The sequence below is a fragment of the Notothenia rossii genome (assembly GCF_949606895.1).
Source record: "Notothenia rossii genome assembly, chromosome: 4".
In the NCBI taxonomy this organism is placed as follows: Eukaryota; Metazoa; Chordata; class Actinopteri; order Perciformes; family Nototheniidae; genus Notothenia; species Notothenia rossii.
In genome coordinates, this window is record NC_136902.1 from 40,637,656 (window position 1) to 40,655,001 (window position 17,346).

At 41.3% G+C, this 17,346-nt stretch overlaps 1 protein-coding gene across 8 annotated transcripts in view; it reads right to left on the reverse strand.

Annotated features, from left to right (window-relative positions):
* LOC307035137 (uncharacterized protein) overlaps positions 1-6,993 on the reverse strand; it is a 49,374-nt gene extending 42,381 nt beyond the window's left edge. For 2 of the 8 annotated variants that reach the window (XM_079674163.1, XM_079674162.1), the window contains exons 1-6: positions 6,895-6,992; positions 2,477-2,505; positions 2,280-2,343; positions 1,795-1,878; positions 1,379-1,699; positions 155-326 (exon numbers count right to left, since the gene is read on the reverse strand). In XM_079674163.1, the coding sequence (XP_079530289.1) occupies positions 155-326; positions 1,379-1,699; positions 1,795-1,878; positions 2,280-2,343; positions 2,477-2,505; positions 6,895-6,973 (749 nt within the window). In that variant the 5' untranslated portion in view covers positions 6,974-6,992. Of the gene's footprint in view, positions 1-154; positions 327-1,378; positions 1,700-1,794; positions 1,879-2,239; positions 2,344-2,476; positions 2,506-2,604; positions 2,661-2,739; positions 2,826-3,336; positions 3,647-3,757; positions 3,880-4,085; positions 4,352-6,894 lie in introns of those variants that run through there. The other 6 variants (XM_079674165.1, XR_013807029.1, XR_013807030.1 and 3 more) reach the window with 6 other exon arrangements.
* Between the last annotated feature and the right edge of the window lie 10,353 nt (positions 6,994-17,346).

Sequence of the window (17,346 nt, forward strand, 5' to 3'; positions counted from 1 at the left end):
TATTTTCTGAAAGTGTAAAGCACTTGGAATTGCTTTGTGTCTGAATGGTGCTAATTTAAATTATAACCTTGCTTTAACATCTAAATGGTGATGTGTTTGACTCGATAACAATTCAAATATATTGAACTTAGGTTAAATAGTGCAGAAACATTACCTTTGTATGACAAAATGGTTGCGGTAAATGATGTACCACTGCATGAAATCCTTTATGATTGCGTTTTTGCCATCCACACCATCAGGGTACTGCAAGCAACCTGCAGTCTGCAACAACTGGAATTTCTGTCGATTAATGCATGTAGTTCCTCCAATGTAGCTTCGCTGGATATCTAGAGTAGAAAACAATCATAATCCATAAACATAAATCAATATACTGTCAAACTCGCATATGAAGGAAGACAGTTAATTTATCAAATAAAAAATATATATTCTCAATAATTGTAACATCTTCTTTCCCTCCTATGGTGTTCGGTTTAAATATGACTGATTTACTACTCTCATTAAATAGTATCATAAATGTAAGTGTCCTTTGGTTTCTTGAAAGGTAAATAAATCCAAGTTATTATTATTATTATTATTATTATTATTATTATTAAACATTGTGTTTTACACTTAATTACCCCAATCATTTTTGACCAGCTGCAGAGGGGAGCAAGAATTATGAATGATACCTAATGTAAGGAGTTGCATTAATCAAAGTGGCAAGATATTAAAGCGTATATAACTATATCCATGTCATGAAAGGAGGAATACATTTTTAATATTGTTCTAAGATGACATAAACTTGTTCTTACTAGTGTTCATTTGTTTTCATTAATGATATTTGTAATGACAGTTAGGCATGATAAATAAATACTGCATCATTTCTAATGATTTTTTTTAATTTCTAATGGTTTGCCATAACTTAGCTAGCTAAGGTTGTTTGTTATGGTTCCAAAAGAGGCTATAAAAGCCCAATAACAAACTATCGAAGGCCGGACAATATAAAAACCAAATTCTTCACAGGTTATAAGGCAGACAACTTCATGTTGTATGTTGGGCTGTGTCATCAGTAATGTCTTCAATGATGGCTTCAATGTTGGTGTTTTTCATTCCAGTGAGGTGCTGGTAGAGCGTCTCTGACAGGAAGCGGGGGCCTGGACAACCATGAACTATAGAAGTTGCACTCATCCTCCCAGCATGAAACTATTCATCATCTTTTGCAGCTGTTGATATTTTTTGTCAAATTATTATCACGTTAACCGACAGTTGCCACGTTATCATAAAGATATACAGTATAAGGTAATTTAATTGTCACCTAAATCCAGCTGCAAAAGCCATAAGCATCTTCTATATTTACAGTACAGTATTGAACATAAGACCGATTTGCGAACATCATTACCTGCATTGTCGAACGTGAGGAATTTCCTGTCCTGTGGACCATCAAATATTTTTCTCATTCTCAGGCATTCCATTAGGAGGGTCAGGAACTCCCGCTTGGGACCACCAGTGTCCCTTTCCATCCTCAGTTTGTCCCTCATCGTCAGTAAACTTAACCTGCATCTGATGAGAGGGGTCGAATGAGGCCCGTTTGAAGCCGCGGATTGCTCCATCCCATACATTGCATCGGTTAATATTAAACCTGCTGCAAGAGGTTTTTTAATTTTTGCAGAGAGTTCTGCAACAACGTCTGGCGCAGTCAGGTATTCTGTGCTGGGAAAGACTGTAGTGATGTATTGTAATATTAAATGATGAAGCTAGTAATAAGATTTACAGTATAGAATAAAAAAATTAAGTGGTAATAGTAGCAATTAATACCTTTCCTCTGCAGTTTGCTCCGTTTCCTCTTCTGGCTCAGACTGGCTGTCAATAATGATTGGAGCATACACATTTGTGTAGTTGCTGCAGTGAGAAGACAGTTGAATAATTACTTTCAAATACATAATATATGCATGACAGTCATATTTACAAAAGGATGTCGATCCTCTTCCTGTTTTTTTAATACATTGGGTTCTAAACTGACAGCAGCACTTTGTCATACTCCTGCACAATCCTTGTAAACATTTGAAATGGATGCAAGAAAACAATATCTGATCTTTGAAAAATATTTGTGGGTGTTTTTTGTATCGTCTTCACTAAGACGAAAGATGTTGTCGGTGTCATTTGGAAATGTATGAAAGTATAATTGTTCTGCTTCCTGGCAATGTTACCCACTGTGATTGGAGGCTATACAAATAAACAAATGAAAAATAAAAATACACACCACACAACTGTGTCACGATGCAACTGTCAACATCGTTTACCTATAGAAGGTGTTCTGACCCGGGGCAGACTGGACCTCTTCCTGGATGGGGTTGGTTCTCCATCCTATTTTTACCCAATAAATAATAATGATGCAGTTGATCTAATGACAATGTCATTAGCACACAAAGTTATTTATTGATTTCATGTTCACAAATTCAAACCTACATGGTATAATTACATTTTTAATTAGTCTTACCCGATCAGATGCTGGGGTGCCTGAGAGATCTGATAAAGGTAAACAAAAAATATATTCAAACTACTGTACTGTTAAAACATTCTGCTTCTTTTGGCACAAAATAACATGTTGACAATGTTTTATTTTACCCTGGCAAACTATTGTCCATTCTGGGAGTGCTCTATTCATTTGGAAAGTCCCACACCTGCATACAACACACAAATGACTGACTGAAATAAAATTAACTTAATTAAGAATAAATGCCACGATAGATCCAAACTGACCACGGTGTCAGCAAGACTGTCTCCAGATGGCAACTTTACAACAACCACACTGTCCTCGTCACTTGAAGAGGTTGTTCCAGTGTAATCTAAGAAAATAAAAGTGTCATGATTAATACTATAAAAATAATTGTTCCCCTACGTCTGTACCTATCATCAAATGTTGGTTTGAATCCTGAATTATCGGATTGACATCAATCAGAAAGGATGCAATTGAAACACAAAATGTTTGTGAAATGTACATTATATTGTTGACCGTCCTTTTCACTCTCACATTAGGATTTACATTGGGGCACAACAAACCAACATTGTTGTGAGAAAAAAGGTTAATTTAGAATTACAATCCTTAAGAGGGAATTTATATTTAGTTTGAACAGAAGGAAAGTTTGGAAGCTTTTGTTGATACTTAAATTCCATTTTCTTCTGCCACTATTCATAAAAGACCATTTGACCTCATAAGTTCAACCACGAAGAGAAAGGAATGATGGGTGGAATGAATTGTGTTAAGAAATATAGACAGAACAACTGTTATGTTTACATTTGAACTATTATACAGTTTAGTGCTTTAAACAAGGGGGAATATATGTCAGAAGCACTTACAACCGTTTTCAACGGCTTCAAGAGTACAGATTTACAACGTAATTTGTTGGTATGGCTTTCCAATGGCCTCTTTGTACATCTGTACTGTGAAAGGGGTGTCTTTTCCGGGGATATTTGTTATCACCCTCGCATCAGGGTACAACAAGACATGGGCACCATCTTCCAAGTCCTGGTTAAAGGCTTTCTGCTTTTTTATGGCAGCAGCCAACAGTTCTTCAAATGCCCATTGAGGTTCAACATTAAGGGGAAGTAACCTCCCTCTCACGGGTTTAAGGCAGCTATCAATCCTCCTCATTACTCCAACAGAAATCTACAAAAAGACAATAAAATGCAAATGAATTAAAAAAAATTGGACCTTATATGAGAGTGTGGTGAACAGATTTGAATTACAGGTGTATTCATAATAGAAAACGTTGCATACCTTCAATAATTTCTGTTTCTTTTCATTTTTGGAGTTATGCCGTCCCTTTGTAAAAAAGGTCTTTCTCTCCCTCTTTTTTATTTCCCTATATTTTTGAAAGGACTCTTCAGCTGAGCTTCCTGCTACAAAAAAACACAGGAATAAAACATTCAATACTCTTCATTATGTTCAATAGGAGTCTCATCCTCAATCCCTTCTGAGGACACATTCAACAGTAGGCAAGCCACATAGTTTAGAGATGTATTTGTATAATAACAGAATTCAAACTTTTAAACCAAGTTTTCTATAAATACTTATCGTTTGGTAATAAAACGAACAACCTATGTACCTGCACTGGTTCTAGGCTGAGCACTTAGATGTGCACTAGTGGTGGGCATCCCCTCAGGGACTTTGTTAGCCACATCTTTTAGAAATGTGATGTCTCTGCCACAGACACCACAAAAGCCATGCAAAGATGTCACGCTGGAACCACAGAATGGACAGTACATCTGTGGAGAAATAAAATGTAGGACAGCTATAGGTTAAGTCAAAAAGAGTGGATATTTTTTCGGCTACCTAAATATTATAATAGTATTAAAGAACGGTCTTTCAATTAACTCATCAGAAGCCAACCTCCTGTCTATCCCCACACAAACCAAGCACCGAGCCTGGGGGGACAGAGCTTTCTCCATCGCTGCCCCGTCCCTCTGGAACTCACTCCCATTAAACAACAGAGACTGCACCGAGCCTCCCACCTACAAAACACACCTCTTCAGACTGGCTTTTAATGTGGGAATAATGTTGTGTTGCTGATTTAATATTTTAATTCAACTTTTTACATTTTATTTTATTTCCTTTTTATCACCGCATCGCATTTGCGGCTCAGTTGAGGCCCCCTCCACGAGGTGAGGGCGTGAGACCCCGCCCAGTCTGTGTGATCTGCGTGTAGGGAGGGGCGGCCCGGTTCTATATTATATCTATATTATGTCAAGAGTTACATTTAGGTGCACAATGCTAGCTACGTAAATAAGACGCTCTATGTATAAAAAACAAAACAAAACTTACCTTCTTATATCTTTCTCCACTTAAATGAACTTTCTTTCCTCTTGTTCGTTCTCTCTATGTCTGGTCATACATCAATCTGTTCCACGTAGCGCGCTCCCTAGAGGCCTGGAACACTTCTGGAATGTTTTTTTTGTAATGTATTTTTTTCTGTTGCGTTTGTTTTCGGGGTTTGTGTGTTGTAGGTTTACAGGGCTCGACATTAAGGGCTTCCCGATGGCCCGGGGCCATCTAGTATTTAGCTCGGTCAATGAAGCCTCACCTGCTGGTTGCCCGATCGGGCAATCTATTATGCCAGCAGCTCGCGGATCCAGTAATGAGTAACCCGACCGTAAAACTAAACATATCTATAACTAGTTTAGGTAGTTTGAGGGGTAATTAAAATAGCGACGTGTGATATTCTAACCTGAAGTGTGTGTTTTGTCCACTCACCGCTGCATGTGATCATGCAGTGCTGCTTTTTGACTCGTCAGCAGCAGCTGATCTCTCTCTCCCGTCAGATTAGACTTCACTCGCGTTTATGTCCATATTGATCAGATCTAGCTAGTTCTAGCTAATGATAAGACTACCTGCTTATTAAAAGACACCTAAACAATAAGTGTCGCTATGCAACTGGGTGAGGCCACAAAGTATAGCGCAGCATTATGCATTTGTTTACATGCCCACCGCAACCCCGAGGCATTACCAACAGATCAACGCACAATCAACCCATACAGGACATCTCTTTCTCCACATTAAGTGTTAGACATTAGAACTGACTATTCTTGTCTGTCACATACTCTTCTTCTCTGTCCCATAAGTGGCGCAACTGAAGCGGTATTGTGCTAAAGGGAAATTATTGTGACCGAAGAGATTTAGATTTGCCGGCCAACGGGAACTCTGACGTCGCCATTTTGTATGCTTCGCGGATGCGCTCGGCTCCTCTCGACTACTGCTCGGGTCTGCTCGGTCAGCTTCCGGATGAGGAGGCATTCGTTCGACCAACTTACAGTAGATAACATTACAAACATTTTTAACAGGGGCCATAATAGTGTATATAATGTTTTTTTTGGCAGTTATAACTGAATGTAATGTTTTCAACTTTTGTACATCTGATGAAGGCATTTGCCTTCATCAGATGGAAAGTGTCTTGACCAACAACTTAAGTATTTCTTATAGCTATGCAGGGCATGCAAGCGAGCAAACACAAACAAGAACAAACAAACAAGTGAAATGAGGAATAAAATTGAAATTGTACAATATAATATTGTGCTGGTTCATCTTATAATTCAGTCTAGAGAATGCACCAGACAGCATCTAAGACCTGCACAAATCTAAATGTTCTAGGGGGAGGCCCCCCAAACCCTTCGTGGCATTTCGTCTGCACGCATTTTTCAGGGCAATCTCTATTGGGCTCAGGGCCATCTGTAAATTAGCTTAGATGGCCCACAGGGCCATATCCCAAAATCCTTAATGTCATGCACTGGTTTAGCTTGCATCATTTCTGTAAATGCAGCGTTTTTCTGTTGTATTTGTTTTCAGGGTTTGTTGCTTTTTCATTTCATTATTTGCAGGTGTTTCCTGTTTATGTGTGTGTTTTTGGCCGTTGTTTAGCGTTTGCACCTGCCGGCCACCGGCAAGCACCTGGCAAACAAATATATCCAAAGAAAAAACCTGACCTGTAAAAGGTCACAAAGAATAATTAGTATCTTCCCCTTTAATCATTTAAATAAAAATAAATCTCTTAAATAAAATAAATACATTTCTGGTTGTATAAATCTCTTAAATCAAATAAATACATTTCTCGTTGTACAACATTTCTATATCCATTTCTATACAAAACATTAATCAGCAAAACAATACTTCAGGGCTGATAGCCAAAAGCCCACAAGGTTACACTTAAAGTAATTGGGACCAGTGAAGACCCATGCATAAGATATTTCTACTTGCAATACTATTAGCATGCTAACCACTAAGTGCTAAGCTAACGGGAGCTATATCAATGTAGATTTCTTATTGAAAATGCTAACCGCTAGCCGCTAAGCTAGCGGGCACATTCCGGGCATTTTTCAATAACATTAAACATTTTACATACATTCTACCAATACAAGACTCACCGCTGATTGCAGCAATTGCTAACAAAACGTTAATCTGTTTAGGAATCGTGGCGGAATCCCTGTGTGTAGCATGTAGCATCAACGTAGCACTAGCGTCACAAACGACCAGCAAAGGAAACGGAAGTGACCTGGCTGCCATTTATACTGAGCTACGGGAACCTGCTAGGATTGAAGGTTTTTAACCTGGGTTACACTTTCCCCCTCTGTAGACTTGCCACCCGTTCCTTGAAATACGTATTTGTTACGTAATTGGGAATTAAATGTTGCGTTCCGTATTGAACCAATACGGAACGCAGTTTGTCCCGTATTTTCACAATCTGTCCCATGCACGTCTGTCACACACACACGTGAACACTGAACTAACAATAATGAACAAAATAAAGGACAGGAAATATTAAAAACAGAAAAATATGTTGGCGGGAGGTGCGCAAGACCTTCCGCGGACTCTCCTCTCTGCTCTGCCTCTGTGCCAAATCCTGTCTGTCTGCCTGTCAGCCCGGCCCGGCCCCTTTGCGCTGCCTGTCGTCGTTACGCTCGCTACGTTACGTCATCACGCCGCTCTGTCGCGGCGTGATTTTTAAAAACAAATGCAAGATGTCTTCAGATACGCCACCTCGTCCTCAAAAGAGGAAACACCGACAACAGAAATACAGACGAGAATGGGAAGAGGCAAACCAGTGGCTTGATAGGGTCCCTGAAGATGACTACAAGGCAAATTGCAAAGCATGTCGCAGAACATTTTCAGTGTCGCACGGTGGGCTGTCTGATGTCAAACAGCACGCAGCCGGGGATCTCCACTCAAGAAATATCAGAACACAAAGGAGCCAAGCACCAGTGTCACAGTTCTTCATAGCTGAAACATCTCCTGAGATTGATTCGGTATGATATGGGACCAGGGGTGGGTAGAGACTCTACCCACCCCTGGTCCCATATCATACCGATATGATTTTAAAGTCTATTAAATAAACGTGTATTTAATATTATCAATATAGAATGAAATGTAACCATAAAGAACATCTCTGATTCAGAATCAGAACTCTTATGTTGTTATGCTAATGCTGCTCATTTGAAATTATTCCTAATAGATTAACAGCAAATAAATACTGTGAATAAATAGGCCTACTGTGAATAAATACGATTGATTGATTGATTGATAAATAAAATAAATAGTGACAACAATATGAAAGTAATAATCTGACATCATCCCATTCCCCCCTCTAGATTACTGCAGCTGAGGTGACACAGGTATACCACACAGTAAAACATAACCTCAGCTACAACAGTGCTGACTGTGGACACAAGCTCAATCAAAAGACTCTATCTGATTCCAAAATGGTGAAGAAGATGACTTTGGGGAGAACAAAGCAAGAGGCACTGGTGAAAGACGTCCTGGCCCCGAAGGCAGTGGTTGATGTTCTCAAGATCTTAACATCACCACCCCTCCCATTCTCCATACAGACCGATGCTTCCAATAAAGGGAACAGGAAGATGTTTCCCCTTGCTGTCCAGTACTTCACTCCAGAGTCTGGTGTCACCAACAAAATGCTGGACTTCATAGAGAATCCAGATGAGTCAGCTGCTGGGATTGTAGCTCTCCTGGAACAATCCCTTGAGAAATTTGGCTTGTCAATGGATCAAGTGACTGCATTCAGTGCTGACAACACAAATGTCAATTATGGTATTCACAACTCTGTTTTCACCAACCTGAAGAGAAAACAAAACGATCTGCTGCGAGGAAACTGCCATGTCCACATAGTGCACAACACAGTGAAGCACGCCCTTGACAAGCTTACTGTAGATGTGGAGAATGTTGTGCTGAAGGTCTATGGCCACTTCTCCATTTCAGCAAAAAGAAGAGAGTCACTCAAAGAATTTTGGGAGTTTTGTGACGTTGAATTCCAAGAGATCCTACGACATGTGACAACCAGGTGGCTCTCCCTCAATCCAGCCATCCATCGGCTGATGCAGACCTGGACTGCACTGAAGTCGTACTTCATCAGTCTAGGAGACGAGTGTCCCAAGCAAGTGCAAGCTTTGTTAAAGCTCAACAGAGACTCAACTGTGGAAGATGAAGACATTGTGGAGATTTACCTTCTTTTCTGCAACAATATACTCTCCCTCTTTGAGGAAGTAGTAAAGAGACTGGAGAGCAATAGAACCACCTGTGTTGAGTTGTATTCCATCATGGATGAATTCAGGCAAAAGCTCATACAGAGACGAGACGACCAGTTCTATGGGTACCTAACAATGCAAAAGCTGCAGCGCCTCCTCCCTCATGACGCACACATGGCAAGGGCCGAATTCACTGCATTCCTCAATACAGCCATTTCATATGTTGAGAAATGGTTCGACTTCTCCGAAGAGAACTGGCTCTTCTCACTGCAGCCTCTCTTACTCCAACATGGCAACCTGACCTTTAATCAAATTGAGAAGGTGGCTACCAAACTCAACCTCATCAATAAATTGAAGATGAATGAGCTTTACGATGAGTGCACCACAGCCAATACAATCCTGAGGAGGCTCAGAGAAGAATATTCTGATGCATGGAAGTCCAAGGGTGTGACTGCGAGGTGGATGGCTGTGTTTAAAGAAGTGGATGTGCCCAACATGCATCATGAGACACATCCTGAGCATCCCAGCATCCACTGGATACGTGGAAAGGATCTTCTCCAGAATGACCAACAAGTGGAGTGACTGCAGGAGCCGGTGCTCAGTGGAGCTCATCAGGAGTGAGCTCCTCATTACTCTGAACTTTGAGCAGACCTGTCCAGAGTTCCACACCACAGCTCTGAAAAACAAGGAGCTGCTCAGGGCTGCAAGAAGTAACAAGAAGTACTCCTGGAAGAAGAAGTGAGGAAGAGAGGGGACTGTTTAAACCTGTTCTAACAAAAAAAAGGACATAAAGGAGTTGAGGGAAGCTATGCACTTTATTTTTTATCTGTTTATTAGTTTTATGTTATGCACTTTCTTTAGGCGTATCTTGACTCCACTGGTGGCTCCCAGTTATGAAGCAGAGGGTATGCGGCCAGGTTCAGACTTGGCTCAGGGAGTGATGTTATCAATCTTTTCATTTGTCATTTTGTTCAATCAGATAATCATAACAGGTTCACAAAAGTGTTTCATTTTAAGATGATTCGTAAAAGAGTCCTCAGGCAGGCTTTGTTACAGCGGTTACAGCACTTTATATGCATATAATACAGACTAGCATATGCTCAAGTTCAGCCTAGGTCAGTCTAATCACCCGTAACAAGTTTACAAGTGTGTTTCATTTCATTGTTTTCTGCCTTAAGTTTAATTGTTCCCAAATGTTACACTTAAAGCACATTCTATTGTAGCTTATTTAATTTAGGTGCTGTTCTGTTTCAGTTAACGTGCCCTATGCAGGCAGGCTTTGTTTAATTTACTATGGCTATGCTCAGGTTCAAATGTTACACTTAAAGCACATTCTATTGTAGCTTATTTAATTTAGGTGCTGTTCTTAGGTTCAGGCTAGTTCAGCCTATGCACAGTATGTATTTAAACATACAAGTTTACAAGTTCATTGCTAATAAAGCACTTTAAACTAAGTATGACTACAGTAAATGCTTTCTTGACTACCCCTTCCTTACTGACCACCAAGTGACCCCAGGGCCCAGAGGCTATTATGGTATGTGAAATCATGTCAATTATTTAAATCAAAGCATTTTGGTTCATATAAAAAATAGATATATTTCTATGCATTTCAGGAGTTTCGGACACCCGCGCGGCGTGAGGGGTGTTCCTTATTTCTATTTCTGAAAGGTGGCAACCCTACCCCTCTGATCTCATGTAAGTCTCGGACATGGACCTGGTTGTGTGCTAATTGGTTGCTGCAATGTGTGCAAGGGAACTCAGTGTCTGTTAAGGCATATGTGAAGGCAGTACCCAACAGTCTTGGGCAAGTTACTTCCAAAATGTAATATATTACATATTACTTATTACTCTCTTTTGAAAGTAATACGTTACATTACAATATTACTGTCTCTGAAATGTAATGAGTTACACTACTTTAGTTACTTTTTAGTTACTTTCACCAAAATAACCGCAAAAGAATAGCTAGGTATTTTAAATGCTAAAATGTAGTTTATTGCAGCTCATTATGCATCCAGTGAAGGGCAATGTGGTATAGCATAACAACTGTGTAGGCCCTTAAGGCTACTAACAACTTGTATTACAGGGCTTAGTTGAATACTCGATTCTGATTGTAAATTCTTAACATGTGACACGTTGTTAATACAGCAGTACAGACCGCTGTCAAGGACTATAATGAAGGTTAACATATTGTAAATCAAGGCAAATATTATTTAAACCATGCTCATGGTTTGAAATGGCAAACATTGAAAGGCAAAAGTATTATTAAAACCATGTAGCCTACTACATCATCACCTTGGTCCCATCATATACGCTGGGAAGAGAATATTTACTGGGCTTGAAAACTGGTATCACATCATCATGTGAGGTTGACTTTGTGACCTGGAGAACATTTCAGCTGCAACATCAGCTCGTTGACAATAAGCTTGGGATATGAGATATTTTTGTAGCTATTCGTGGTGAAGGCATCTGTGCTATTGTATGCATTATTTTTGACCCAACATTTCTACAGGCATGTCAGAATATGGTACTATTTTCACATGAATATTCTAGCCATTGTCTATTTTTATACCACAAGCTGCAAAATGACCGCCTTACCCCACTGTACAGGCGGGTAGTTGTTAAGATATACCTGGCACCTGCGGGCCGCAGAGGGGCGGCGTAGTTTCGGGCGACGAAGACTGCTGCTCTGGGGCCGGCGAGTCAGGCGGGAGTAAGCTAGTGTCCACAACGGAGGGTAACGTGATGTCCGCATCTGACCTGTTGCTACTGTCTGCAGTAGATGCAGTGTTGCTGGCGTTTAGTGATGGTTGCTTTAACCATTTTTGTATAAATGATTATCCACAGATCAGATGTGTGTCACTGCTGTGGAAGCACTTTGGAAATGATGCACGCGCAGCGGAGCAGGTCACGCGCACCTGACACAATTTGTTGTTAGTATTTTTCGCTACGTTCTCTTTTTTTAATGGTTTCATAACGTTCAACTTCCCCGAAGATCTCGACGCGAAGCCGGAAGGGTAAACACCAGGTTTACTAATCTACCCGCACAATTTGTCCGGTGTTGGAATGTCTCGCTATGTTAGTACATTCTTAAAAAACAAAACACCATTTAATTTCGGGTTAAAATGTGTTGTAACTGCGTTACTGAGCATTGTAACGGGTAATATATTACCCACATTTCATTAGTAATGCGTTACATTACTTCGTTACAGCAAAAAGTAATATATTACTGTAACTCCGTTACTTTTGTAACGCGTTACACCCAACACTGGTGGCCAACCCATGAAAAAGTGTATGGAAGGTGTCTGATACTGGTTGTCCAAGTTTTGCGTTGCAAAGTCGTTCTGGTGGTTTCCTGTTCCTAGTTCATCCACATTGTCTGAAGTGGAGATTGGCAAGTCATCGTCTTCATAGGAACGGGCCCTTTCCTCTTCAGCATTGTCTGCTTGCTCCTCTTCAGCAATTTCTGCTGGTTCCTTTCCAGTTGTTTTCAGTTCAGAGAGGTTCTGAGCAGCATCCTCTGCTGCTGCACCAACAGGGGCTGTGCTATTGGTGGTTGGTAGTATTGTGCTGGAAGGAGAACTAATGGGATCTGCTGGTATGTCAAGTATGGTGGTGAATCTTGAAAGCTCAGAGATGGGCAATTCACTGTACCAGTACATTGGGGTTTCTTCTTCATCAATGTTGACGTGATTTTTTAGATGTTCTGTGTTGGAACGAGTTATGAGCTTGCTGATTCGTGTCGGAATTGGGATTTCTGGGGCAGATAGGTACCCACAAGGAAGAAGAAGATCTCTATGTAAGGTACGTTGGGGACTATCTTTTTTCTCAGGTTTGACTGTGTAGACAGGCAATGGTCCAGCTCTTTTGATAACAACATACACTTCAGATTCCCATTTGTCTGATAGCTTATGTTTTCCTCTCAGACGTCATTCTTTGTGCAGTTGTAGGCATGTACAAGGGGTTTCACAAAGTCTTTCCAATGCATTTTGTCCGACTCTTTCAAGGTTCCAAGCATACTCAAGAGTGTGCGATTGAAACGTTCAACCGGGTTTCCTCTTGGGTGGTGTGGTGTAGTCCTTATTTTATGAATTCCTGTGATTTGGCATAGTTCCTTCATTGTCCTGGACTCAAAGTCCGGTCCCTGATTGCTGTGTAGTTTGTCTGGAATTCCGTAGTGAATGAAAAAGTTTTCCTATACACATTTGGCCACTGTCCTAGCCTTCTGGTTGGGTGTGGGAATAGCAATGGCATACTTGGTAAAGTGATCTGTGATGACAACAATGTCCTTAGTACCACTTCTGTCCGGTTCTAACGACAGATAATCCATGCAGACAAGTTCAAGAGGTCTTGAGGTTCTAATGTTTACAAGAGGTGCAGCTTTTTCAGGCAAAGCCTTTCTTTTTACACACCTCTCACACATTGTTATCTTGTTGTTGACATCAGTGGACATTCTTGGCCAATAAAATCTGGCACGAACCAAGTCTAGAGTTCTTTCTATTCCCATGTAATCCGTGTTGTCGTGTTGACTGGTCAGGCCTTGGTGACGGAATTCAGGTTGCAATACAATCTGATGAGAGCTTTGAGTTCCTATTTGCCTCCTCCTAACAAGAATGTTGTTCCGGAGCTCCAAACGATTCAGTTCTCGGAGGAGAAGGGGCAACTCAGGGAGTTCATCCCTCAAAGTAGGTGGTACTGTTTCTCCATGTTCCAATTGAGAGATGATATGCCTGATGGTTTGGTCTGCTCTTTGTGTTTCTGCTAGCTCAGTCTCAGTAAGCTGAGGAGTGATTGAGGACTCAAACTGACTGTCATTTACAAAACTGTCCGGTAGTACATCAGTTGAAGTGGACATGGACTGCACAAGTGCAATAGTATGGTTGCTGTCGTTTGAACTGTAAATGAGCTGTCTATCACAAATGGCTTGTATAGTGGATTGTTCAATGGGGATCAAAGCAGGATCAAACAGATGCTGTTGGGCGAATTTCCAAATTCTTTCCCTCTCCTTCATTGATTTCTGATCATCAATGAGATCACCACGTGGTCTGCGGGAAAGTCCATCGGCATCTGCCCTTTGTTTCCCAGCACGACATAGGATTTTAAAAGAAAAGGTGGATAATGCTGCAAGCCATCTGTAACTGGTTGCATCCAGTTTGGCTGATGTTAGAATATAAGTGAGAGGGTTGCTGTCGGTCACCACTGTGAAATGATTGCCATACAGATAGTCATTGAGTTTTTCTGTTACGGACCACTTGAGGGCAAGGAGTTCGAGTTTGTGAGCTGGATAATTGGATTCACTACGGGAAAGTCCTCTGCTGGCATAGGCAATTACTCTCTTAACTCCTTCTTGCTCTTGATATAACACAGCTCCAAGGCCAGTGGAGCTGGCGTCAGTATGAAGGATGTAAGGCTTTTGAGGATCAGCAAAAGCAAGGATAGGGCCAGTATTGAGTTTATGGATGACTGTTTCAAAGGCATGTTGACATACAGACGTCCAACGGTCATGAAAAGGCTCTTTCGGATTCAGGTATTTTTCTGCACGTAACGTTAGTTTTAATTTCTTCTGTGATGGTGGATACCCAGACGTGAGATCGTTGAGGGGTTTGACGATTGCAGAGTAGTCTTTTACAAATCTTCTATAGTACCCAGCAAAGCCAAGAAGGGATCGAAGTTCTCTTAAGTTTTTGGGTCCTGGCCAGGTTGTGAGTGTTGCGACTTTTTCTGGGTCAGTTTCTACGCCATTACTGGAAACAACATGTCCCAAGTAGCGGACGGATGCCGAAAAAACATACACTTTTCAAGGGACAGTTTCAGACCAAACTCTTTTAGCCGATTCAACACTTTCATCAGGCTGGCTTCATGCTCCTCTAATGTTGGGGAAAACACAATGATGTCATCGATGAAGACGAGGACCTCTTTCAAATTCATGTCTCCCATACATTTCGCGCTGGAAAGTGCTCGGTGCATTCGTAACTCCTTGGGGCATGCGATTAAACTCCCGAAATCCTAAGGGACACACAAAGGCAGTTTTCGATGTATCTGCTTCGTCCATTTCGATTTGATAATATCCACTTTTCAGATCGAGTACTGAGAACCACTTAGAACCAGAGAGTGCTGTGAATGTGTCTTCAAGCTTTGGCAGAGCATAAGCATCTTTTATTGTTTGTAGATTTAGTTTTCTGTAATCAATACAGAGTCGAACACTGCCGTTCTTTTTCCTAACCACCACAATGGGTGATGAGAAGAAAGATTCAGATTCCCGGATTACTCCTGATTCAAGGAGTTCCTGAAGATGTTTCCGTACAGCGTCGATGTCTTGAGGATGGATTGGTCTTGCTCTGTGCTTGAATGAGGTTTCTTCTGAAAGTTTGATGTGATGAGTAACTTTATCAGTTCTGCCAAAATCAAGATCATGTTTTGCAAAGACTTGTGGGATGCTATTGAGCTTTTCCGTAATGCGATTTTTCCATTCAAGTGATAGTGGGGAGTCACCAAAGTCGAAACTCTGAAGTTTTGAGAGTCCAACGTCTGATGAAGAGGCTTGAATTGGATCAGAAACGCTGTGCTCCTTTAAGATTGTCTGAATAGCACTTACTTCTGCAACCACAGATCTCGCAGGGATGACAATATCGTGATCGGATTCATTCGTAATGACTACTGGCAACTGGCATGGCTGATGTCTGGGAATGTCAACTAGACAGGATTTAACCATCAAGCCGCCAGGCAAAGAGAAAGAAGACGGATGCTCAACAAGGACAGATTTCTCCGACTGCAAAAACTGTGAAGCGACAACTCCTTCCAGGACAATAGTTCCTCCTTCTGGAATAGTTTGTGGGTTCTTTCCATGCATTCGGATAATGCCATGATAACCATTTATTGACTGCTTGTGCCTTAGTTCCAGGATTTTCAACACAGCTCGGTATCCATAAGGAAGACGAGGATTTTCTGGCACGTTGTGATCCAAGTATTTTTCGTAAAGGACATCCAATGTGTTAGTTCCAACAAGCACAAACGACAGAGAATCTTTAACATCAGGCACCACCAAGGCAAGAGTGTGTACTTCAACTGGTTCACCAACAAAGTCAACAGGAAAAGTAAGGTCAAGCCCAATGTAGCCCATGTATGGCACAGTTTGACCATTGGCTCCTTCAACTTCAAGAATATCCATTAAAGGTTTGATTTCTTGATCGGATAGATGCTTACAGTAGAAAGAATGGGGAACTGTAGTCACCTGTGAACCTGTGTTCAACAGACAATTAAATTGTGTTTATTTTATGCTCACTTGTGCTGTGCTCTTAGTGCCAACAAGTCCTTTTGGTAACTGGTATGGATATGGAGGAGACCAGTTTAATAATAATAATAATAATAATAGATTTAATTTGTTAGCGCTTTTACAGGTGCTCAAAGACGCTTTACAGATAATAGTGGAGAGAAAAGAAAAGAGAAGAAAGGAACAACAAATACATATATAGTTAAAGTTAAAGTCAAATAATACAAAAACAATCACACATGAAAAGCCAGATTGAAGAGGTGAGTTTTTGTGAGTTTTTTGAAGGTGGTGAGGTCGGTGCAGTCTCTGATGGGTTGTGGGAGTGAGTTCCAGAGGGAGGGGGCAGCGACGGAGAAGGCTCTGTCCACCCAGGTCCGGTGATTGGTGCGCGTGGGGATGGATAGGAGGTTGGCTTCTGATGAGCGGAGGCAGCGGGAAGGGGTGTGGTGGTGCAGCAGGTCTGTGAGGTAGGGGGGGGCCTGGTTGTTGAGGGCTTTGTAAGTAATGAGGAGGACTTTGAAGTGGATTCTTTGACGGACGGGGAGCCAGTGGAGGTTCTGGAGGATGGGAGTGATGTGGTCTCGGGAGCGGGTATGGGTGTGGAGGCGGGCAGCAGATTTCTGGATATGTTGGAGTTTATTGAGGAGGTTGGATGGTATGCCATAGGGCATAGAGGATGCTATTGCAGTAGTCGAGTCGTGATGTGATGAATGCATGAATCAGGGTTTCAGCAGCAGAGGAGGAGAGTGATGGGCGGAGACGGGCAATGTTTTTGAGGTGGAAAAAGGCGGTCCTGGTGATGTGATTTATGTGGTGGTTGAATTTGAGCTGACTGTCGAAAATGACTCCGAGGTTGCAGATGTGAGGGGGGGAGATAGAGTGTGGCTGTCAATGGTGAAGTTGAAATTCTGGGATACGGGATGGGGGGGCGATGATGATGATGTCTGATTTGGCACTGTTCAGTTGGAGATAGTTTGTTTGCATCTATGCTTTTATTTCTGAGAGACAGTTGGTGAGAGTGGAGTGTGTTGTGGGGGTGATGGTTTTTGTTGAGATATAAAGTTGGATGTCAT